The sequence below is a fragment of the Scyliorhinus torazame genome, chromosome 2 (genome assembly GCF_047496885.1).
Source record: "Scyliorhinus torazame isolate Kashiwa2021f chromosome 2, sScyTor2.1, whole genome shotgun sequence".
Classification (NCBI taxonomy): Eukaryota; Metazoa; Chordata; class Chondrichthyes; order Carcharhiniformes; family Scyliorhinidae; genus Scyliorhinus; species Scyliorhinus torazame.
The window spans coordinates 97908355-97934542 of record NC_092708.1 but is presented as its reverse complement, the minus strand read 5'-3'; the positions used below and the strand labels follow the sequence as shown (position 1 = coordinate 97934542).

General features: G+C 46.7%; 1 protein-coding gene across 1 annotated transcript in view; it reads right to left on the bottom strand.

The window, feature by feature from the left end:
- The window catches only part of pla2r1 (phospholipase A2 receptor 1), a 211650-nt gene that overhangs the window by 114297 nt on the left and 71165 nt on the right, over window positions 1-26188 (bottom strand). The window contains exons 3-8 of the mRNA XM_072474555.1: window positions 15808-15981; window positions 15557-15721; window positions 13972-14085; window positions 13369-13518; window positions 12009-12197; window positions 6083-6240 (exon numbers count right to left, since the gene is read on the bottom strand). Of these exons, the coding sequence (XP_072330656.1) occupies window positions 6083-6240; window positions 12009-12197; window positions 13369-13518; window positions 13972-14085; window positions 15557-15721; window positions 15808-15981 (950 nt within the window). The remainder of the gene's footprint in view (window positions 1-6082; window positions 6241-12008; window positions 12198-13368; window positions 13519-13971; window positions 14086-15556; window positions 15722-15807; window positions 15982-26188) is intronic.

The following is a 26188-nucleotide window of genomic DNA, read 5'->3' as shown; positions in this document are numbered from 1 at the left end:
GGAGGTAGGAAGCTGGATAATGGGGGGGGGGGAATGACTTCAACACGGTGCTGGACCCAGCACTGGACCGTTCTAGGTCCAGGACGGGTAAGAGGCCGGCTGTGGCCAAGGTGCTTATGGGGTTTATGGACCAGATCCATGGAGGTTTGCCAGGCCGCTGGCCAGGGAGTTTTCCTTCTTTTCCCACATCCATAGAGCCTACTCCCGGATAGATTTTTTCATTTTGAGTAGGGCGCTAATCCCGAAAGTGGAGGGAACGGAATATTCGGCCATAGCCATCTCGGACCACGCCCTGCATTGGATGGAGCTGGAGTTGCGGGAGGAGAGGGACCACCGCCCGCTGTGGCGCCTTGTTGTGGGACTGTTGGCGGATGAGGGGGTGTGCGGGTGGATGTGTATTGAAAGATATTTGGAGGCCAACGATGCCGGGGAGGTGCAGGTGGGGGTAGTCTGGGAAGCGTTGAAGGCGGTGGTCAGGGGAGAGCTAGTCTCCATTTGGGCCCACAGGGAGAAGAGAGAGTGGAGGGAGACGTTGGTGGGGGGAGATTTTAAGGGTGGACAGGAGGTATGCAGAGGCCCCCCAGGAGGGGCTACTTAGGGAGCGACGGAACCTCCAGACGGAATTCAACCTGTTGACCACGGGGAAAGCAGAGGCACAGTGGAGGAAAGCGCAGGGGGCGACGTATGAGTATGGGGAGATGGCGAGTCGGATGCTGGCACATCAGCTTCGTAAGAGGGAGGCAGCGAGGGAGATAGGTGGAGTTAAGGATAGCGGGGGGAATACGGTGCGGTGAGAATAAACAAGATATTTTGGGACTTCTATGGCGATCTGTATACGTCTGAGCCCCCAGCGGGGGAGGGGGGGATGTGACGATCCCTAGATCAGCTGAGGTTCCCGAGGGTGGAGGAGGAGGAGGTGGCTGTTTTGGGGGCGCCGATTGGGCTGGAGGAGCTGGTTAAAGGATTGCGGAGCATGCAGGCGGGGAAGGCCGCGGGCCGGATGGGTTCCCGGTTGAATTCTACAGGAGATATGTGGACCTGCTGGGCCCGTTGCTAGTGAGGACTTTTGATAAGGTGAGGGAGAGGTGGACCTTGCCCCCGACAATGTCCAGGGCGCTGATTTCTTTGATCTTGAAGCGGGTCAAGGATCCATTGCAATGTGGGTCGTATAGACCGATCTCGCTCCTCAATGTTGACGCCAGGTTGCTGGCAAAGGGTGGAGCGGGAGTATCTTTGGGAAGTGTTGCGGAGGTTTGGGTTCGGGGTGGGGTTCATCAGTTGGCTCAGGCTGCTATATAGAGCCCCGGTGGCGAGTGTGGCTACGAAACGGAGGAGGTCGGAGTACTTTTGGCTGTACCGGGGGACGAGGCAGGGGTGCCCCTTATCCCCCTTGTTGTTTGCACTGGCAATTGAGCCGCTGGCCATGGCACTGAGGGAATCCAGGAAATGGAGGGGACTGGTCATGGGGCGAGAGGAACACCGGGTGCCGTTGTATGCCGACGACTGTTGTTGTATGTTGCGGATCCAGTGGAGGGGATGGCGGAGGTCATGCGGATCCTTAGGAAGTTTGGGGACTTTTCGGGGTATAAACGCAAGGTAGGGAAGAATGAGCTCTTTGTGGTGCATTCAGGGGACCAGGGAAGGGGGATAGACGAGCTACCGCTGAAGAGGGCGGAAAGGAGCTTTTGGTACCTAGGGATCCAAGTAGCTAGGAGTTGGGGGGCTCTGCACAAGCTCAATTTGACGCGGTTGGTGGAGCAGATGGAGGAGGATTTTAAAAGGTGGGATATGCTGCCACTCTCACTAGCGGGTAGGGTGCAGTCAGTCAAAATGACTGTCCTCCCGAGGTTTCTCTTTGTGTTCCAGTACCTTCCCATTATGATCCCCAAGGCCTTTTTCAACCGGGTAAGCAGGAGCATCATGGGATTTGTGTGGGCGAATAAGACCCCGAGGGTGAAGAGTGTGTTTCTGGAGCGTAGCAGGGACAGGGGGGGGGGCTGGCGCTGCCGAATTTGTGCGGCTATTATTAGGCAGCAAATGTGGTGATGATCCGTAAGTGGGTAATGGAGGGAGAGGGGGCGGCGTGGAAGAGCTAGAGATGGCGTCCTGTGTGGGCATGAGCCTGAGGGCACTGGTGACGGCACCGCTGCCACTCTCGCGGACAAGGTACACCACGAGTCCGGTGGTGGCAGCAACGCTGAAGATCTGGGGGCAGTGGAGGCGACACAGGGGCGAGGTGGAAGCCTCGGTTTGGTCCCCGATTCGGGAGAATCATCAGTTCGTCCGGGAATGATGGAAGGGGGGTTTTGGAGCTGGCATCGGGCAGGTATTAGAAGAATGGGGGACCTGTTCATCGATGGGACGTTTGCTAGCCTCGGGCTACCCCCGGGAACCGCTTTCAGGTACATGCAAGTGAGGGCGTTTGTGAGGCGGCAGTGAGGGAATTCCCGCTGCTTCCGGCATGTGGGATTCAGGACAGGGTGATTTCTGGTGTATGGGTTGGAGAAGGCAAGGTTTCGGCGATTTACCAGGAGCTGAAGGAAGAGGAGGAGGCCTCGGTGGAGGAGTTAAAGGGCAAGTGGGAGGAGGAGCTTGGGGAGGAGATAGATGAGGGTCTGTGGGCTGATGCCCTGAGTAGGGTTAATTCTTCCTCCTCTTGCGCCAGGCTCAGCCTAATACAGTTCAAAGTTACTCACAGAGCGCATATGACAGGGGTGAGATTGAGTAGGTTCTTTGGGGTGGAAGACAGATATGGGAGGTGCTCGGGGAGCCCGGCAAATCACGTCCATATGTTCTGGTCGTGCCCGGCGCTGGATGGGTTTTGGAGGGGTTTTGCGAGGACTATGTCCAAGGTGGTGAACACCCGGGTCAAGCCGAGCTGGGGATTGGCATTATTTGGGGTATCGGACGAGCCGGGAGTGCAGGAGGCGAAAGAGGCCGGTATTCTGGCCTTTACGTCCCTGGTAGCCCGGCGGAGGATTTTGCTACTGTGGAAAGATGTGAAGCCCCCTCGTGTGGAAGCTTGGATCAATGACATGGCAGGGTTCATCAAGCTGGAGAGGATAAAGTTTGGCGTGTGAGGGTCTGTGCAAGGGTTCCTCAGGCGGTGGCAATCGTTCCTAGACTATCTCGCGGAGCGTTCGGAGGTCAGCAGCAGCTGCAGCCCAGGGGCAGGGAGGGGGGGTTCCTTTTGGGGTGGCGTTTGGGTAAAGGTGGGGGGGTTTCCCTATCTGCGTTTTTAAATGTGATATGGGGGGGTTATTGTATATGGGGTAAATCCAATGTATAATTTCTGATTGTTGTGTTCTTGGTTCTTTCTTTTTGTTGGGGGGGGGGGGGGGTTTGTTGAAAATCTGTTGAAAAATTTGAATAAATATTTTTTTTATTTTTTAAAAAGAGGGTACAGCTACTTCACGCCAACCCGCAGTACGCCTACGTAGCGTACCCCGACGGCCGCCAAGACAGTCTCCCTCAGGGACCTGGCACCAGCTGGTTCCACCCCCCATCCCCCGTGCCCAGGCACCACCCTCCCCTCCCCCGGCGCACCCCACCGCAGCCCCCGCTCCGGGACAATCTGTCCTCCCCTTGCTCACACCCGGGGATGAAGAGGATTTCGACACGCTCCCGGAGTCACCGAAGACCACCGGAGTCGCCACCAGCACTGCGGCGCTCTCAACGGCAGATTAAGGCACCGGACCGCCTGAATTTGTAATATTATCTGTACTTTTAAAACACAACTTTCTGTATATAGTTCTCCACCACCCCCCGCCGGACTCATTTTTTTTAAACAGGGGATGAATGTGGTAGTCACCAGTGATGTATATGTAGGATGTTGATACAGGTGCTTTACGGTCAGGCCCCTGTACTACAGGTACGGGGGTAGATCCCTGCCTGCTGGTTCCGCCCAGTAGGCGGAGTATAAATATGTGTGCTCCCAGTACAGCAGCCATTTCGACAGCTGCTGTCGGAGGCCACACATCTCAGTGTAATAATAAAGCCTCGATTACATCCTACTCTCGTTTTTGTGTAATTGATCGTGCATCATGTACTAAATGAGTCGACGCTGTCTATTAAGGTAAGAGTTGGGACTTTCCTTTGCAATGATGGTCCTTTGGGGCTTGTGTGTTTATGCTGGGGTTGTGTGTTAAATGGGATTTCTTTGTTTTCCTGGGATCGGGCAGGGGGGAAGGAGACCCGAGCAGGGGCCTCCACACTGGCTGGTTTTAGCTGGCCAGTGAACAGGAGTGAGGTGAGGGGAGGGGCTGCGGCCATCAGAGCCTGGTAGAACAGGTTTCGATGAGCCTAGCCGGGTGAAAGGCTGGGAGAAGGGACTGATATTGGGTGAGGTTTTTTCGAGAGGAAGTGGAGGGGAGGAGTCTGGGAGGGGTGGGGGTGGTTTACAATTCGTGGGAGTCATTCATTGTACACTTTGGGGGATTGGATGGCCTTGAATATTAGTTTTGGGGGGGGGGGGGGGGGGGTGGACTCTATATGTTAATGGTGACCATGAGCGATTCCGGATTCCTTTTTTCAAATTTGATGCTTATATTGTCATGCGGGCTGTTGTGTGGGGTTGGTGGGACGATGGGATCGTTGCTGTTAATAAGGGGTTTGGCATTGTATCCGTTACTGTTTACTGTTTACTGGTGGGGGTAAATTTTGAAGAAAATGTGAAAAAGGAGAATAAAAACATTTTAAAAAAAAAATTACTACTGCCTGTAAAATGAAGATAGTTTAGTAGTTAGGCATTCAACATTGTTTTACTATATTAAAAAAGCTACACAAATCTAAGTTGTAGATGTACTATCAGAAAGATTATTGTTGTTTAATGATAAAGGAAAGTAAAGCTTTAACATTTTTTTACAGCACATACCCAAAGAAGGAATGCTGCCTTGGATCATTAAGAATATAAGAAGCTGTAAATATGCCATTTTGACACTTAAGCATCATGGCATCAAATGCAAAACAGCTAATCCTGACAACTAACATCAGTCTTTCAATGAAGATTGTGAAATGTTCTTATTTCAAAAACAAAGATACATTAAAAAAAAATTTTTGAGTGCCCAATCACTTTTTTTCCCAATTAAGAGGCAATTTAGCGTGGCCAATCCACCTACCCTGCACATCTTTGGGTTGTGGGGGTCAAACCCACGCAGACACGGGGAGAATGTGCAAACTGCACACAGACAGTGACCCAGAGCCGGGATCGAACCCGGGTCCTCGGCGCCTTAGGCAGCAGTGCTAACCACTGTGCCACCATGCCGCCTAAATACAAAGATACATGGGTGGTCAGATAAGATTATGAACTCTTCCCTATTGCAGCAAGTTAAAAAGATTGGATAGCAAAAAGCCCCCAGCTAGCTTGCAAATGTACAATTCAAGGTTAAGTACAAGAACAGGTCATTCCAGACGGATTAAAATTTACCTAAAAAGACATCAAACATTGCGCTGGAAGAAAAACAGGCATTCAGCGACTAACTCACTTCTTCCTCAGAAGATTTACAATCACTGAGTTTCCCAGAGTTACTTAATACCTTGAAAACAAGTTCCGCATGAATGGTCCGTTATCCTCAAAGGCATTCATCAGACCCCCGGAACAGCTAAACACCCCGCATCACACTGACCCATTTGCTTCCACAAACGAGACCTGTGGTTTTGAAGACTTGTAATAAGTTTTGATAAGGATCACAGGAGCCTTTTGAACAAAAAGTGTGGGGCTTATCTAAAAATTGTTTGTGCGCAGAGATTGGCAGCAGATTAAATAACAAGACAGAAAAGAGTGGGTAACTATAGCTAGCCTATTTCTAAATCTGCTCTTGTTATGAAAACTTCGATCAACTTTAATCCATCCTAACAATCCACTTAAGTAATGTTTTTCCAATGTAAAAATCATCCGTGTTTCTGAACATTTAATTCTAAAGAAAACCACAAAAGGGTTTTATTCCTGAACAGCTGAATCACATATAGTATTTGTGAGGTTAACAGAAGGGATATTATTTCTAAAGCAGCACTCCCATGGTTTGTGGCTAGACAGCAAAACAACAGTTCAAGAAGGCACTGAAATATTAGTAAATATATTTACAATCTTCTGCGATGACACGCAGTGTTCTGTGGTGTTATATGGAACATGTGGTTCATTCTTATGCCAGTAAGTGAATGTCACAGGAGATCCTTCTGACCATGCAAACACAGCTGGTGTCCTGTTGTTGGCAAGCCCAATCCAAACTTCTGGTACAGTTTCTGGCAGAAAGATGATGTGTACATATATTTAGTTAGGCCTAAAAGAGTATGAAGTAATTTTCTCAGTACACAGCTCCCAGTTCTTTCCATATCCATATCACTTTCATATTCAAGGCAGCAATTTGGTCAACATGGTGCAAAGATTTACCCTGAGGGTCTGGTTACCTTAGTTGGCTAAATACCTTTCGTGTTGATCAGATTAACATCAACACCACAGGTTCAAGGCCTGTCTCCTTGCCCCACCCATAGTAGAAAAGTCACTGCACCACTGCACTGGTTCAGTCAATAGTCGCCAAGGGCCTGTCGTTGAATGAAAACTCAGAAATAATCAATTAATGATTTAATGGAAACATTTCTAAGTGTCATTATAGGCGCCATTTGCAGGGTGTTCCTCGACAGCCACGTTGGCGGGACCCTGCCCATGTGCAATGGCACTTAGTGCAGGAAATTAGCCTCCATGAGCTTCTCGCCATTATGGGCTGTCTCGACGTCTGATTCACCGGACGTGCGCCTCAGCAGCTCCCCAGTAACAAGGGACAGCTGCTTTTAAACGCTCCCTCATCACACACTTCAGCCAACACAAGAGCATGGAACCATGTAGACCTGCGCCTCACTTTGGGAATGCCAAAGTGGTGCAGGTTAGGTGGATTGGCTACGCTAAATTGCCCCTTAGTGTCCAGAAGGTTAGGTGGGGATACTGGATTATGGAATGGGGTGGGGGTAGGGTGCTCTTTCCAAGGGCGGTGTACATTTGTTGGGTCAAATAGCCTCCTTCTGCACTGTGGGGATTATATGGTTCTATTCTTTAATGCTGATCTGACCAAGCTTCTGGATGCTGTGGAGATGAGATGGGACACCCTGTTCCCCGGAGGGGGTCAAAGGGCCCGCATCAGGGCCACCAATACGACCTGTGAGGTAGTGGCAATGGCTACCAATGCCGTCCAAGGATAAGTTACCATCTCTCACCTGGCATCAGTTCTGCCTGCCTCCCCTTAAATTCCCAACCCCCCACCCCTGAAAAATCACTGGCTGATACATTGCTCCCTTCTCACATGCGATCTTTATGCTTCTTACTCAGAACCCCTTGGCACCCACCACCACAACCATTTTAATGTCCCGTTGCGGTGCCCAAACCTGCCACCTGCCATAGTCTCCCCGATCCATCAAGCGCACGTCTCATAAAGCCCTCTCTTTGTCTCTGCAAGCGAAGTTAGTCCATAATATGCTGGAAACGGCTAAGACAGGAGACAGAGTACCAGAGATCTGAGTCCTCACCCCCTATGTGGAAGGTGCCCTGGAGATGGCGGTTTGACCAAGAAGAGAGCAGTTGCTGACAGCGACGTTGGCCTGCACTGCAGAGGTGATGATCCATTGCCCCTTCACCCAGATGACCTGTCTCAAGTGAGTTTTTCATGTCAGACAAAATGATCCTTCCCTCTCACTGAGCACATGTCTATTCTCTCGCAGGATCTCCATCTGATGGGGCAGGGCCATCCAGAGTCACCCCTTCGCCCCGCTATCCAAGGGAACACCTCAGAGGAGAGCACCATCGAGGCGTCACAGCTGTCAGCCCCACCTTCCACCATAGCAGAGATAGGCACCTCGGTGGGTGAAATTAGTGGACCGGCTTCTGGGCATAATCTGGTGAGCATTACACAGTTGCTGATGCACATCAGGTGGAGGGAGTAACATTCAAGGGAGAGAGCCATTCAAAAGTCCATTGACGTTGGCGGAATGGTAAAATCCCACCGGCATACATTCAAGGGAGTCAGCAGTCAGAGGTCTGCTGAATCCCAGGACTCAGCTGAGTTCCAGTCAGATGCTGAGCCTCAGGACAAGATTATCCCAGGGCTGATGCAGATGCTAGGGAATGGCCGCAAGATTGAGGAAGGGACGTCAGCGACACTCTGGAGTGTATATAGCCGACTGGCGGAGTCCCAAAAGCTAAAGCGCAGGAGATAATGCCAACAATGTGTGGCACCGAGGCTAACACTGCTAGGGTGGCTGCCACAGTGGAAAGCCCGGAGCACAACATCAGCATCTTGGGTGGTGGTTATTCGCTTTGCAGCAAAACTCAGCAGTTTTCCAGACAACTCTCTGGAGAGCTGTTGCTCGGTAGATAGGTATGGCATTGTCTTGTGGTGCGACTTCTAAGGAGTGTTCTGACCAAGGTCATAATGGCCTGAAACATTGGGCGGAATGTATGCCAGTGGGATTTTACCGTCCCTCCAAAGTCAATGGACTTTTGAATGGCTCTCTGCATTTTACAGCCCCACCCCATCGTGACAGGGCTGTAATATTCCGCCCATTAATCCTGTTTCTCTCTATCAGTTTCCAGAATGTTCTGGTTTAATCCCAGGAAGTCTTGTCTGTTCTCTGCCACACGCTGCACGAGTTTTGCCATCCAGCAGGCCAATCCATTGAATCAAAGGCAGAAGATGACTTGCAAGCTGAATGGCATGCATGACAGGAGGACACTGTGGATAAGAAAGTGTGAGGCTGATTCTAACCTGCAAGCTTGTGTGATTATCAAATACTTCAACACTGTATGATAGAAATTCAAAAAAAGAATGCCATTTATAGTGATCTTTCTTCTGCCACAAACTACAAGTAACTTTGGTGCAACCTTCCAGTACCTGTCTGAAGTGCTCCTTTATCTACTCCTTTAAGGTTTCAGCTTGTATTGTACACGGCTGCTCAGCATTCAGTGTGCAAACTTGAGATAATCATGGCTAGTACTCTTGGAAATCTCAGACCTGAGAAAGCCCAGCTGATCTTGTGACTCCGAGACTCACTGGACAAGGTGATCACAGGGGAACGAGCAGGCCATCATCCTGAAGGTGGGCAGCTTTCACTGCCTATCAGACTGCTGCCATTCTTATGGGGTGGTGCCTCAATATTCCTATTAAACAGTGGGAGAGCAGACTGTGCCCTGATATCTTAGAAGTCCCTATCAATGCTTTCATACAAGGTTAGCCAGTATGGCTTCAGCACATGCATCTGTGATGATCGAGAATTCTGTTTAACAGCCTTAAACACTGTCTGCATAAAGGTCACCATTCACTCCTTGTTCGATTTCAGTACTTTGGTGCCATGCCTGAATTCTATAGAAGTTAGGCTTGTCCAAAACGACTTTCTCCAATAGGTGCGATTCCCAATTATCAGCACAAAGTTCACAGCTTACCCACCAAATTTAAATTAGGCATGAACCTGAAAAGGATTTATGCCTTGTACCAATGTTATCACACAAGAAATTTTTTAAAAAATTTAGAGTACCAAATTATTTTTTCCAATTAAGGGGCAATTTAGCATGGTCAATCCACCTACCCTGCACATCTTTGGGTTGTGGGGGTGAGACTCACGCTGACATGGGGAGAATGTGCAAGCTCCACACAGACAGTGACCCGGGGCTTGGATCGAACCCGGGCCCTCGACGCCATGTGGCAGCAATCATCACACAGACAGAAAGAAAGCGCATGTCAGGGATGGATGGAAGAGGGGAACAGGAAAGGTAATGTCCTAACTTTTTGTCTTCTCCCATAGCAGGTATCTACACACTGGAGGAACAGGCTGTTGCCTCCACAGACCCTGCAGTCCCTCTCTGAGGAGGAGGGTATCTAAGCCTCAGATGGAGGGAGGATTTGGGAAGGCACAACTATGGTAAGTGGCCTCCAATTGTCATAGGGCCTGGGAAAGAGGCAACCCCTTGCACATTCACTGGCCAACACCATACAGAGTCAAACTTGCAGGGCTGAACGTTGGGCATCGGGCTCTCCCATCGCACAGTACATTGGAGCTCAGTCAAGTTAAAACCCTGAAGTGGGCAAGGGCTTCAATTGGATCATGGGAGGCTGACCCACCCAACGCCTTCCCTGCTGCCATTAAAATTTGGTGGGGACAGGTGAACAGGCAACGGACATACCAGCTGGATGTTTATGGAGTAGAAGCACTTCTTGTTTATCATGGGGCAGCACAGTAGCACAGTGGTTAGCACAGTTGCTTCACAGCTCCAGGGTCCCAGGTTTGATTCCCGACTGGGTCACTGTCTGTGTAGAGTCTGCACATCCTCCCCATGTCTGCGTAGGTTTCCTCCAGGTGCCCAGTTTCTTCCCACAGTCCAAAAACGTGCAGGTTAGGTGGATTGGTCATGCTAAATTGCCCTTAGTGTCCAAAAAGGTTAGGTGGGGTTACTGGGTTACAGGGATAGGGTGGAGGTGTGGGCTTAAATAGGGTGCTCTTTCCAAGGGCCGGTGCAGACTCGATGGGCCAAATGTCCTCCTCTTCCACTATAAATTCTATGACTTCTATGACCTATTTGTAGGTCCATTGGAGCTTTGAAGGCCATGTGTTTAACACCAATTACACTCTGCACACATGGAAAGACTATATTGACCCTAAAGCCAACAATCTTTTAGCCTGACTATAATGATCTGTACTGCATTGCAAAAATCCAGCCCTCTTATACAGTGCTTTTGACACTTCTCTGAGGCTGTGCTGTGTGGCTGCCTGGGATATCTGACACAGGAGAGGCAGTGGCAAAGTGGTATTGTCACTGGACAGTAATCCAGAGGCCCAAGATAATGCTCTGGAGACCTGGGTTCTAATCCCAATATGGCAGATGGTGAAATTAGAATTCAATAAAAATCTGGAATTATAAGTCTAATGATGACCATGAAACATTTGTCGATTGTCATAAAAAACCCACCTGGTTCAATAATATCCTTTAGGGTAGGAAATCTGTCATCCTTACCTGGTCTGGCCTCCTTGTGACTCCAGACCCACAGCAATGTGGTTGACTCTTAAATGCCCTCAGAGATGGGCAATAAATGCTGGGGCCAGCCAGCGACGCCCACATCCCATGAACGAATAAAAAAAATCTGTGCATCGTTGAATGGAGCAGGATGTGTGGAAATTCAGTAATGAGGGGATTTTCAGCATCAATGTCATTGGGTGCTAACCCATTGGTCGCAGGTTTCCTGCAACGTCATGCAGAGGTCGGTGACGGACACCTGTGACAGGTGCATCTTTTCTGGCACTGGTCATCCAACATCTGAAGGTAGTTCATGTGACTTCTGAACACTCTGGCATGTGACACGACCCATCTTCAGCCTCCCTCCTGCTACCGTTCCCCATGGTGCCATTCTGCAGCCTGCATTTCTCGTTGCTGCTGCCCTGGCACTGGGGACTCTGAAGCCTGGTACACACTTCCTCTCCAACTCTTCTTCATCGCTTGGAGGTGCAGGAGTGCTGGGTCCATGAGTCCTGTTTTTTGGACCAGGCTACCGTTCCATCCAATAGCAGCAGCCAGTAATGTCCAATTGTTGCCCCATAGCTTTTCTGAGCTGTCCCTTTTCTTTGCATGTTTGTTGGCTTCCTCTCGCTCTTCTTAGTAAATGTTTCCAGTATAATGGAAGGCAGCTCCACAATGGCTGACCTTCCCCATAGAGTCTGAGGATAGAGCTACCTTTGAATGGTTGGGGATCTGTTGGCCCCAAATCTCTCGACATGTTAAATTTGGAAGGCACCACTTAATTCCCATCAGAGGTATGCTAATATGACAAAATGACCTTTTTAATGAAATCAAACACCTTGCCACTGCTTCCATATAGCATTTCCACCTTGCTGCCTCTCCACTGCCTGCATAATTTAGCCCAGTATGCTTGCTACGGGCCTTCACTACGCAGCCTCCCACAGGATTCTATGATTACCACCCACCCCGCTTCCCACTCCATGGCTACATTAAATTCAGTAAATTGGTGTGTACTCACCATTTTTTAAATGGTTAATGAGAACAGCCACATCTGCCAATGAGTGAATACTAATGAGATCACTTCCATGTAGGTGACAAGATGTCAGAGCATTTTCCCAGTTCAAATCTTCTTTGTGCATTTTATAGCAGAACCCATTGTAGGAAAGCCAGCCAGGTTCACAGTGTGTGGTCCTATACTGCCAGAATTCTGTCAATGAGGTCAAAGTAAAGTGAAAAAAAGACTTGCATTTTTATAAAATTCTTCACAATCACATGAATTCCTAAAGCATTTTGCAGCCACTTAAGTACTTTGTGATGTCACTGTTGTAAAGGGGGAGAGGTGGCACAGTGTGGCAATGATTAGGTTTTAGGTGCTTTTTTGAGGTATTGGCCACGTCACTGGGAAAAATACCCCCCATGGAATTTTTTACATCCACCTGAAAGTGGAGCCTCAATTTACTGTCTTATCAAAAAGATAGCACCTCCAAGGCTGCAACATTCCCTCTGTATTGCACTGGAATGCCAGCATCGACATTGTGGGCAAGTCTCTGAAGTGGAATTTAAACCCACAACGCTCAGGCTCAGTAGAGACAGCTTTATCAGCTACAGTGGAGTAAATCAACTGCCTATTAAATATTTTCTACTTCAGGAATAAGTGGTAGAAGCAAAACGCACAGAGCTGTCACAAATGAGAATCCCATCATAACAGGTTGTGCACCCACCTGTTTAACTGATCATGAAAGCTGCCAGATTGTTGTAAAATGCCAACAGGGAGAGGAGAACCTAGTCTGACTTACAGATGTCTCCGATCCCACACAATGTGGTTGCCTTTTTAAATACCCTGAGTGTAACCTGGATCTGTAATAAGTATTGCCTACATCCCAACATTAAAAATACAAATAAAATTACATTTTTTTTAAGCTTTCCTCATAGTTCACAAGTGAAATGAACAATGCAGTTTCAAACTGAGCTGAAGGAGTGGGAAGACCTGAAGTTCAAATCCTGTAATGCTGAACTTGTGTTAGCTGAACTCAGCCAGGGCAGCAGTGAAAAAGCTACAATTCATCTCAGCATTCCAAGTTAAGGTAAATAAAACTTCTATTACTGCAGGCTTCCTGTTCCTGGGCTGCTGATCAACAGTTCCTGCTGGAAAGTGTGTGCACAAAAGATATTGGGTGAGGGAAGGATTGCTGTGGGTTATGATAGCCTCTAGAGTTCACCGATGTTCACTACAAATTCATACACGAGGACAAACCATTCGACCAAAATATTGGAAGGCCATGACGTCCTTGGTAATGCTCTACAATAATGCTTCATTCAATCTAGTACATACAAGTAAGAAACAGAGAGAAGAAATGTTTCGAAAAATCCTAACTTACCGAAGGGTTCCATTCTTCTTGTAGAGTTGGTCATTTTTTTACAAATATAAGGAAGGGCTGTTTCACATACAGCGCTACTCCAGCGGTAATCTAATTTAGAACTCAGTGTCCCACAATGATACATCCCCAATAATGAGCCCCAAGGCTGATCTACAGAACATAAAATTGAAAGGTTTAAACTAGGGGTTTCTCTTCACATTGCTGCAATTAATGTTTAAATCATATTCCGAATGGACTTGGTACTGAACTCATATTCAATTTGAAACCACTTGTGTAGTTTGCAAAATACATGAACAGCAAAGAATGAAGATTGCACAAAAATCGTAGGGGGTAGAGGGTGGGGAGCAGGGCGGGGCGGCAGTGGATGGGGTGTGTCAATATTTGAACCATAGCAAATATCTCTCCATAATTTGATTACCTAGAAATGGATTTTGAATTCAGAGTCAGGGGATAGATCATGGTGCATTCCCTAACAAAACTTTCATGGTTGCAATTATGGAATACAAAATCAAAGATACTAATTTGATAAAATCAAAATAATAATAGTCATGGGACAATTGAACATTTTGCATGATAAATTAACCACAACAGTTTCCTAAATACCTGTGTCCCAATTTACAAAGCTCAAAGGTTCTTCATCTGACCACTGCCACCCAGCAACTTCATCCAAATGATTGAGACCTATCCAAGTCAGAATTCCGGAATTTTGCAAATGCTCTGTAACAAAAGTTTGCAGCAGTGTGAAGTTTCACAGAATTAGTTATTACAGTGCTGCATTTAAGATTTAACCCAGGGTCACGTCCTTTAATAGAATATAGAAGCACACATTATTTCAGCAAAAGTATGCACCAAAATAAGTGAATGTTGTGCTGTACCACATCGATCAATTAATATTTCTTTAGTTTTCACACATCAGGCATTAAAGAAAATTATTTTTCCTGGAATAAAACTAAACAATAAAGATGGTTGATTATTATTCTACCCACTGAGTGAGCAAAAATAAAAATCAGGGGAATAATTCAACAATGTTATTCCTGGGTATGTTCAAATGCCAGTCCACGTGTTCATAATGGTGATATGAATGCAATCTTTTTTTCTTTGTTTTTAATTGCAATCATTTTGATCTTGACTTGCAAGCTGCTTTCTGTGCAGCAAATTTTTTCTGGTAACCAAAACATCTGATGGTGGGGTAGGGGAGGGGGACGGTGGGACGGTAGCGGATAGGGTGGGTCAATATTCTAACCATAGCAAATATCTCTCCATAATTTGATTACCTAGGAACGGATTTTGAATGGAGAGCCAGGGAATAGATTATGGTGCATTTCCCTCACAAAACTCCCATGGTTGCAATTATGGAATACAAAATCAAAGATATTAATTTGATAAAAGTATATTTTAGTTGCAATCCAATTGTCAGTTGCATCTCCAAATTGGAACAAAAATATTTAGTGGGATTTTTTCTTTTCAACGCAGGCTACTTCTTAAAACCAGTTAAAGGCTGTTTATTACCGCTGTGATACTAGACCTTTCACCTATCACTGCACCACTGGTGGTCATTCATTCAACCATGACATTCCTGTCACCAGCAATTCTTCCTGTGTCAATAATGTAGACTGTCAAAATGTCAAAAGCAAACAAACTTTGTCCCAACTTTTTTTAATACCAGTTAAAGGGCAACGTTATTCTAGTAAGTGAACTGTCATGCCATTTCCAGAGTGTATCACGCAGCGATGCAATTCATGATTCAAATACATTAGGCGGGATTCTCCGTCGGCCGATGCCAAAATCGGGAACCTAAAAATCTGTTTTATCAGTTTATGAATTTATGTTAAACTTGATGTCAGTGATTTTGTATAAGATGTCAGTGGTCGAATGTTGATTTTAGTTGGAATTTTCACAGTATCATCATTGCAGTGTTAATGTAAGCCTACTTGTGACAATAATAAAGATTATTATTATTGTGTGGCAAATTGTAGCAGCTTGTCTGCTGCCAGCACTTTATGTTCAGTTCATACAAATGAAAAACAATGTCCTTCATGTAGAAGCAGCATGTGAAGAGGCATTAATCAGCACTGACAAAGTCATAAGTTAAAACACTTGTGAACAAAAAGTTTATAAAATGGGTGTCTGTGACATATCTACAATTGCCTAAGGTTTAGATCAGAGCACTCCTTGATAATAAACTTACTGCTGATGTATTCCTGTTCCTTAACATCTCGGATACTCAGCAAGTCTCCTCCTTGTGCCTGACATGAAGCATGGGCCTCATTCCAAGAGAGAAGAGCCAGAAGATTAAATTGATAGCAAGTTTGTGAAATGGGATCCTTTCCCCAAACCATATTACACCCGGGATCTGAAAAAAAAAAAAAAAAAATCATTAATTGTTGGAAGTTAGAAATTTTAAACTGCTAATAGTACACAACTACCTTAAACTCTTACCTAAATTTGGGCAAAACCCCCATATTTCATCAACATCATAACTGCTGGTAGTTGAACACCAAAGGAGTTTATCTTCTCTCCCTTCATCAGTACATTCATGGTACCATTTATTGTTATATTTAAATGGCAGAGCACAAGGCATCCCTCGGGAATTTCCAAGTACAGTATGAATTTCTGAAAAATAAAACATTATGGAAATTTTTTTTAAACCAACATTCATTTACTTTTTTTCATTCAGGTATCTGTCAAATCTACATCATCAGTTAAAGTTCTGTCATTTTTACCACCAATGTAAAAAGCTGAAATATGAAATATCTAACTGTACTGCCACACAGTGACACATCAGTTTATAGTAAGTCCAAATGTGCGGTAATATCCTTATGTACTTCCAGACTTCCCCACAAGGAAGCAAACAGTGTTGACCCCCAAAAAAATCCTTGCATCATGCAACTGTGGGCCTTACATAGGGGGAAGAAACAGCGCTGTTATAGCTGATAACATTGTGTATTGCATCTTCCAGGTGGCAGTGTTACCATAGCACATTCTCTTATTATGGGCTAAAAGGTTTTATGTACAAAACTTAACTGTTAACATCTGAAGAATGCTTAATTTTAATAGACTTTCAGCTTGGATGAGAGATGATGTCACAGTAGTAACTTGAAGCATTCCTGGCAAGGGTTCACTCAACGGAATCAAAGATTTCTCGATGCTCTTTAGATGGTTTTGATGGTCTTGCAGCATCTTTTAAGATCAGTTGGTGGGTTGCCCATATTGCAAAAAGGATGAAGTTGTTTTACATTAAAATTGTAATTGAGAATATGAAGTGTATGCCAGAAGTTGAAACAACCTGGACCTTCTTCATCCCTCTTGTGTGCTGAATGGGCAGATTCAGCCAATATGTGCTCAGCCTGTCTCTGCCTCTGTGCATTCAGATTTGGGAGGTTGCGAGAAAGGTCCAGTTACTTGGCTAGAGAAAACCCACTCCCTGGCAGGACTTTGTGTGGGAATCAGCCTGAGACTTTCCAATATAATGGGGAGGTCCAAGTACAATCCCCCCACCATCAGTTCCTTGGGGCGTTCCTGTAAACTTCCTATTTACAAGAGCGTAACTAATGGCTCTGACATATTTACCCCAAATAATTAGCAGTGCTATAAATGTTGCCACAGTTTTATAGGCTGTTCTCCTCTTTGAGGTGGAGATGCCGGCATTGGACTGGGGTGAGCACAGTAAGAAGTCTTACAACACCAGGTTAAAGTCCAACAGGTTTGTTTCGATGTCACTAGCTTTCAGAGCTCTGCTCCTTCCTCAGGTGAATAAAGAGGTATGTTCCAGAAACATATATATAGACAGATTCAAAGATGCCAGACAATGCTTGGAATGCGAGCTTTAGCAGGTGATTAAATCTTTACAGATCCAGAGATGGGGTAACCCCAGGTTAAAGAAGTGTGAATTGTGTCAAGCCAGCACAGTTGGTAGGATTTCGCAGGCCAGATGGTGGGGGATGAATGTAATGCGACATGAATCCCAGGTCCCGGTTGAGGCCGCACTCATGTGTGCGGAACTTGGCTATAAACTTCTGCTCGGCGATTCTGCATTGTTGGGCGTCCTGAAGGCCGCCTTGGAGAACACTTACCCGGAGATCAGATGCTGAATGCCCTTGAATGCTGAAGTGTTCCCCGACTGGAAGGGAACATTCCTGCCTGGTGATTGTCGCGCGATGTCCATTCATTCATTGTCGCAGCGTCTGCATGGTCTCGCCAATGTACCACGCTTCGGGACATCCTTTCCTGCCCCTTTGGATTTCGGCGGGAGCGGTGCGCAAGGGCCTTCTGGGAGGGGAGTATTTACTTTAACAACCCTTACCTTTGCAGGAGCAGCCCTTTGGATTTCGGCGGGAGCGGTGCGCAAGGACCTTCTGGGAGGTAAGTTTTTACTTTAAAAACCCTTACCTTTGCAGGAGCAGCCCTTTGGATTTCGGTGGGAGCGGTGCGCAAGGGCCTTCCGGGAGGTGAGTATTTACTTGAAAAACACTTACCTGGTCCCGTTTCTGTTCTTCTTTTCTGTTTTATTTTATTTCATTTTTTAATATAAGGCGGGAACCGGAAGTTCGACCCGCGGACTTCTGGGAAGGCCCCCCCACCCCAACCAATAAATTCTGGTGGAGAGGAAACCCGAGACACTACACATGTAGTGTCTCCCACCCACCCTCCTCCTCTAACCGAATAATAAGACCCGGTAAGTGCCATATTATATTATCATAATATTTTTTATATATATATATATATTTTTAATTTATTTATTAATCAGATCTTGGTTGGAGATTAGAGGGGTGGCAGGGAAGGTAGTGCAATGTTCCTCCTGCAGGATGTTTGAGGTGAGGGATGCCGTTAGTGTCCCTGCTGATTTTACCTGTAGGAAGTGCAGCCATCTCCAGCTCCTCCAAGACCGAGTTCGGGAACTGGAGCTGGAGTTGGATGAACTTCGGATCATTCGGGAGGCAGAGGGGGTCATAGATAGCAGCTTCAGGGAATTAGTTACACCAAAGATTGGAGATAGATGGGTAACTCTAAGAGGGACTGGGAAGAAGCAGTCAGTGCAGGGATCCACTGCGGTCGTTCCCCTGAGTAACAAGTATACCGCTTTGGATACTTGTGGGGGGGGGGGACTTACCAGGGGTAAGCCATGGGGTACGGGCCTCTGGCACGGAGTCTGTCCCTGTTGCTCAGAAGGGAAGGGGGGAAAGGAGCAGAGCATTAGTAATTGGGGACTCGATAGTCAGGGGCACAGATAGGAGATTTTGTGGGAGCGAGAGAGACTCACGTTTGGTATGTTGCCTCCCAGGTGCAAGGGTACGTGATGTCTTGGATCGTGTTTTCCGGGTCCTTAAGAGGAGGGGGAGCAGCCCCAAGTCGTGGTCCACATTGGCACTAACGACATAGGTAGGAAAGGGGACAAGGATGTCAGGCAGGCTTTCAGGGAGCTAGGATGGAAGCTCAGAACGAGAACAAACAGAGTTGTTATCTCTGGGTTGTTGCCCGTGCCACATGATAATGAGATGAGGAATAGGGAGAGAGAGCAATTAAACACGTGGCTACAGGGATGGTGCAGGCGGGAGGGATTCAGATTTCTGGATAACTGGGGCTTTTTCTGGGGAAGGTGGGACCTCTACAGACAGGATGGTCTACATCTGAACCTGAGGGGCACAAATATCCTGGGGGGGAGATTTGTTAGTGCTCTTTAGGGGGGTTTAAACTAATACAGCAGGGGCATGGGAACCTGGATTGTAGTTTTAGGGTACGAGAGATTGAGAGTATAGAGGTCAGGAGCACAGATTTGACTTCGCAGGAGGGGGCCAGTGTTCAGGTAGGTGGTTTGAAGTGTGTCTACTTCAATGCCAGGAGTATACAAAATAAGGTAGGGGAACTGGCAGCATGGGTTGATACCTGGGACTTCGATGTTGTGGCCATTTCGGAGACATGGATAGAGCAGGGACAGGAATGGCTGCTGCAGGTTCCGGGGTTTAGGTGTTTTAGTAAGCTCAGAGAAGGAGGCAAAAGAGGGGGAGGTGTGGCGCTGCTAGTCAAAAACAGTATTACGGTGGCGGAGAGGATGCTAGATGGGGACTCTTCTTCCGAGGTAGTATGGGCTAAGGTTAGAAACAGGAAAGGAGAGGTCACCCTGTTGGGAGTTTTCTATAGGCCTCCAAATAGTTCTAGGGATGTAGAGGAAAGAATGGCGAAGGTGATTCTGGATAAGAGCGAAAGTAACAGGGTAGTTATTATGGGAGACTTTAACTTTCCAAATATTGACTGGAAAAGATATAGTTCGAGTACATTAGATGGGTCGTTTTTTGTACAATGTGTGCAGGAGGGTTTCCTGACACAATATGTTGACAGGCCAACAAGAGGGGAGGCCACATTGCATTTGGTTTTGGGTAATGAACCAGGCCAGGTATTAGATTTGGAGGTAGGTGAGCACTTTGGGGACAGTGACCACAATTCGGTGACGTTTACGTTAGTGATGGAAAGGGATAAGTATACCCCGCAGGGCAAGAGTTATAGCTGGGGGAAGGACAATTATGATGCCATTAGACATGAATTGGGGGGGATAGGTTGGAGAAGAAGGCTGCAAGCGTTGGGCACACTGGATATGTGGAGCTTGTTCAAGGAACAGCTACTGCGTGTTCTTGATAAGTACGTACCGGTCAGGCAGGGAGGAAGGCGTCGAGCGAGGGAACCGTGGTTTACCAAAGAAGTGGAATCTCTTGTTAAGAGGAAGGAGGCCTATGTGAAGATGAGGTGTGAAGTTTCAGTTGGGGCGCTTGATAGTTACAAGGTAGCGAGGAAGGATCTAAAGAGAGAGCTAAGACGAGCAAGGAGGGGACATGAGAAGTATTTGGCAGGTAGGATCAAGGAAAACCCAAAAGCTTTCTATAGGTACGTCAGGAATAAAAGAATGACTAGGGTAAGAGTAGGGCCAGTCAAGGACAGGGATGGGAAGTTGTGTGTGGAGTCTGAAGAGATAGGCGAGATACTAAATGAATATTTTTCGTCAGTATTCACTCAGGAAAAAGATAATGTTGTGGAGGAGAATGCGGAGACCCAGGCTATTAGAATAAATGGCATTGAGGTACGTAGGGAAGAGGTGTTGGCAATTTTGGACAGGCTGAAAATAGATAAGTCCCCGGGGCCTGACGGGATTTATCCTAGGATTCTCTGGGAAGCCAGGGAAGAGATTGCTGGGCCTTTGGCTTTGATTTTTACGTCATCATTGGCTACAGGGATAGTGCCAGAGGACTGGAGGATAGCAAATGTGGTCCCTTTGTTCAAGAAGGGGAGTAGAGACAACCCCGGCAACTATAGACCGGTGAGCCTCACATCTGTTGTGGGTAAAGTCTTGGAGGGGATTATAAGAGACAAGATTTATAATCATCTAGATAGGAATAATATGATTAGGGATAGTCAGCATGGCTTTGTGAAGGGTAGGTCATGCCTCACAAACCTTATCGAGTTCTTTGAGAAGGTGACTGAACAGGTAGACGAGGGTAGAGCAGTTGATGTGGTGTATATGGATTTCAGTAAAGCGTTTGATAAGGTTCCCCACGGCAGGCTATTGCAGAAAATACGGAGGCTGGGGATTGAGGGTGATTTAGAGATGTGGATCAGAAATTGGCTAGCTGAAAGAAGACAGAGGGTGGTGGTTGATGGGAAATGTTCAGAATGGAGTTCAGTTACAAGTGGCGTACCACAAGGATCTGTTCTGGGGCCGTTGCTGTTTGTCATTTTTATCAATGACCTAGAGGAGGGCGCAAGAAGGGTGGGTGAGTAAATTTGCAGACGACACTAAAGTCGGTGGTGTTGTCGACAATGCGGAAGGATGTAGCAGGTTACAGAGGGACATAGATAAGCTGCAGAGCTGGGCTGAGAGGTGGCAAATGGAGTTTAATGTAGAGAAGTGCGAGGTGATTCACTTTGGAAGGAATAACAGGAATGCGGAATATTTGGCTAATGGTAAAGTTCTTGGAAGCGTGGATGAGCCGCACGAGCATGTACCACGTACCTGGTGGGTGGTGTTCTCACCTGTAATGGTGGTATCCATGTCGATGATCTGGCACATCTTGCAGAGATTGCCATGGCAGGGTTGTGTGGTTTCATGGTCACTGTTCTGAAGGCTGGGTAGTTTGCTGCAATGATTTGTTTGAGGTTGCGCGGTTGTTTGAAGGCAAGTAGTGGGGGTGTGGGGATGACCGTGGCAAGATGTTCATCTTCATCAATGACGTGTTGAAGGCTGTGAAGAAGATGTTGTAGTTTCTCCGTTCCGGGACATAACCGGGACAACATGGGACACAACTGACAGAATACCCTTCGTCGTCCAGTACTTCCCAAAGCGGAGAAACTACGACATCTTCTTCACAGCCTTCAACACGTGATCGATGAAGATGAACATCTTGCCAAGGTCATCCCCACACCCCCACTACTTGCCTTCAAACAACCACGCAACCTCAAACAAACCATTGTTTGCAGCAAACTACCCAGCCTTCAGAGAATACATAAAAGAAGAATAGAATCCCTACAGTGCAGAAGGAGGCCATTTGGCCCAACGTGTCTGCACCGACCCGATGAAAGAGCACCCTATCTGGGCCTACCCCTCAGCGTGTCCCCACAACCCCATAACCCCATATAACCTGCACATCTTTGGACACCATGGGGCAATTTAGCCTGGCCAATCCACCTAACCTGCACATCTTTGGACAGTGGGAGGAAACTGGAGCAGCTGGAGGATATCCACACAGACACAGGGAGAAAGTGCAACTCTGCACAGTCATCCAAGGCTCCCGGGATTGAACCCGGGTCCCTGGCACCATGAGGCAGCAACGCTAACCACTGGGCCAGCGTGCCACCCTTCTGCATTTATTTGTATGTTCTTTCTGCATTTTCTACATGTGCAGGAAATGCTGTGGTAAGAGACAAGCAGAGTTTATGGGGCTGAGCTGGAAACCAAAAGAGAAAATGCTGGAAAATCTCATCAGGTCTGGCAGCATCTTTAAGGAGAGAAAAGAGCTAACTTTGAGTCCAGATTACCCTTTGTCAATGCTAAAACACATAGAAAGTGGGAGATATTTATATTGTAAGGTGAGGGAATAAAAGATGAGTCATAGCCACAGAAATCAAGTGAAAGAGTGATAATGGCAGTCCCCAGAGAGAATAAAAGGTGTGAAAGGCCAAACAGCAGAGAAACTAAAATCAGAGGGTAAGCTGTGACAGATGCAGATGTGGGGGGAGGGGGGAAATGGGTGGGAGAGAGGTAAAATTAGAAGGGGGGAGGGAAGGGGAAGCAAAGGGAAGAAAAGGTAAGGAAAGGCGGGATAAGATAGGGAAAAGAGTGGGGGAACGGAAATATATATGAAGAAAGACAAGGAAGAAATAAAAGGTAAAAGACAGTTAAAATGAAATGGAATGAAAACAAATGGGTCGCGGTGGGGTAGAGCTAATCATCTGAAGTTGCTGAATTCGATGTTGAGACCGGAAGGCTGTAGCATGTCTAACCAGAAGATGAGATGCTGTTCCTCCAGTTTGTGTTGAGCTTCACTGGACATTCAAGCAGGCCAAGGGCAGACATGTGGGCATGGGAGCAGGATCTTGTGTTAAAATGGCAAGCAATGGGAAGGTCAGAGTCCTGAATGCGTACAGACCGAAGGTGCTCAGCAAAGCAATCACCCAGTTCACGTTTGGTAGAGGAGACCACATTGGGAGCAGTGAATACAATAGACCAAATTGAAAGAAGCGCAAGTGTGTTCACGCATCACAATGTCAATTCATCCAAGCCAGTTCAGTGTAATGCAGTATGCCTGCTGATGAATTATTGCTTTGTACAGCTAGTGTTAACTCCAATGTTTCTTGGCTACACACATCAGTAGGGGCCCAAAATTGTAACTTGCAAGCACTAATTAAAGCTAGCCTGAACTTCAAGCCTGAACCTCTTAAACGGAAAGACACACTGTGGCTGGAGCAGATGCAGGGAGTCATGCAGGATGTGAATTTGACCTGTGATACAGTTAGAAATGGCACAAAATGGGAGGGAGCCATGCTTGTTCAAATGACACAGCAGACTCCATAAAATGAACGTGTTATGACTGTTGCTAGGATACTAGGCATTCACTGATGATTCACTACTAATGGCCACACATCAACTGGACATTAAGGAAGTGAACTCCATTTTGCTTCTGGTGCAAGGCAGAGTTAACATGAGGTTCCAACAAAGCAATGTGTGTGCAGCCAATGGGCTCTTGCACCATTTGGAAGCCTATAACCTTAGCAAAGTCATGTGCTCACTCCATCTGCTTGTCGCTGGCATGACAGTATGTAATTTAGTTAACTTCATTGAATAGAGTGCCTCAGTAACCTCTGTTATGCAACAGAAGACAGAAAACTGATGTTGCAAATATTCCCCCCACTCCCATCTGGAAGGAGTCAGAGAACTAAAGGTTCACGGCCATGGTCCCCTTCACAGCCACTGGCAATGTGATCCTTGCCCTGTCTAAGGTTGCAATGAGGACTTCCTGATTGAAGCAGCAGACATCTCGTTCACTTTTGCTTGCTGAGGTCCCTAAACACCTGGGCAGATATGCCTCTTGTTGAAAGCCTCCTTCCTCATCCTTCTTGCAGCAGCTTCTCCTGATAGTCATGGCCTCTGTTCACTCTCTAAGTTACGATCGATTCCAATGAAAATCTCCTATTGCGCTCATGTTTGGGAGCAACTGGTTTGTGTAGAAGTTGTAAAATCAGCAAACATTCCTTCAGCTGCTGCTGCACCACTCTCTGTAGGCATTTACAACTTGAAACAACCACAAAAAGCACTTGTGGAATCGGAGCAACAGCCAGAAGATATCATCCAATAACTCACGTATAAAGATTTGATGATCTCTTTAAAAGTCTTGGCAGGGAACATTCCTGCTATTGAACACATGTTCAGCTGTGCAATGGCATTGCTGGAGCATTGAGCTCCAAAATTGCATTGGCAGTGTCCACTCATCGCTGCACTCTGATTGAAATCAGTGCTTCCTCTGCATACTTCTAATGGAGATTCACTGTGTGCATACGTGTTAATGCTGTCACCAGCATGGCATCTGGTGCAATTTTCTTCACAGATAGATGATGATGGTGAGCTGCCTTCTTGAATCGCTGCTGTGCTGTTTGGAAGGCAGTTCCAGGATTTTGATCCAGCAACAGTGAAGTAGAGGTGATATAATGAAGTAAAGGTGATATAATGAAGTAAAGGTGATATGGTCAGGATGGTGTGTCACTTGGAGGGGAACTTGCAAGTCGGGGCGGTGTTCACATGCATTTGTTGCCCTCATCCTTCAAAGATGACTCAGGTTTGGAAGGGGATATCTAAGGAGCCTTGGGGAGTTCCTGCATTGTATCTTGTAGGTGGTACACACTACTGCCACTATGTGTCTGTAATGGAGGGAGTGAATGGTGGATGTGTTGTCAATCAAGCTGACTTCTTGAGTGTTGTTGGTGCACTCATCCAGGCAAATATAGACAGAATTCCATCACACCCCTGACAGGCTTTGGGGAGTTAGAAAGTGAGCTATTTGATGCGTGCATCCTAACCTCTGGCCTGCTCATATAGAGACAGTATTTATATGGCTGGCCCAGTTCAGTTTCTTGGTCAATAGTAACTGCCAGAATGTTGACAGTAGGGATTCAGCGATGATTTTTCTTTTAATTCATTGGATGTGGGCGTTGCATTTATTGCTCTTGAACTGTGTGACAGCATATAGGCCAGGTCAGGTAAGGATGGCACATTTTCACATCAGGGAACCAGATGGGTTTGTATGACAAACAACAATTTAATTCCACATTTTAAAAACCATTATTGGATTCAAATGTCACCATTTGAACCTGTATCCTCATAACATTTCCCTCGGTATCTGGATTAGTAGCCAAGTTACAATACCACTATTCCACCAACTCCCCATGAATGCCATTGAACACCAAGGGGACACTTAGATTCTCTCTTGTTGGAGATAGCCATTGCCTGACACATGTGAGGGATGACTGTTACTTGCCCCTTATTTGCCCAAGCCTGAATATTGCATCTTGTTGCATATGGGCATGAACTGCTTCAGTAGCTGAAGAGTCGTGAATGGAGCTAAACTTTGTGCAAACATCAGTGACCATCCCCCTTCTGCTGTTGTGATAGAGGGAAGATTTTAATTCAAGTTAAGCCACAGACAGTAGAGTTTAGGGTGAGCTCAAATTTGAGGAGCACAGAATGTGACCGGCCAGTCAGGAGGGTTTGGGACTAGTCAAGTCTAGACATGAATGAGGATTTCAGCAGCAGAGGAGCTGGGAGATACTGGGGTAGGAGTCAGTCAATGTTATGAATGTAAAATAAGCTGATATGTGGACATAGCTCATTTCAGGGTCAAATGCCACTAAGGTTGTGTATAATCTGGTTCAGCATCATCTAATTGCTAGGGAGGGGATTGAGTCCGTAGCTAGATGTGGTAGTACCAGGTATTGATGACCATTGGTTAGATCCAGGAGTCTACCATTGGCTGTTGTACATAGCTCCGCCCTGACAGGCGGAGTATAAGAAACGGTGCCATCCCAGCAGCCTTCATTTTCTGTATCAAAGCTGCTGGGGAACAAGTTCTAGTAGATTAAAGCCTTCAGTTAGGAAATCACTTTGTCTTGAGTGTAATTGATTGCGCATCAATTTAATCTACTAGACTTAAGTTAGAAGGATGGATCTCCGATAGAGTGCCTTCAACTCAGCCCCCACGCGGAGAACTCAGCTGCAATTTTTAAACACTGGCTGACGAGCTTTAAAGGCTACCTCGAGACGGCCAGAGGCACCCCCACAGAAGGA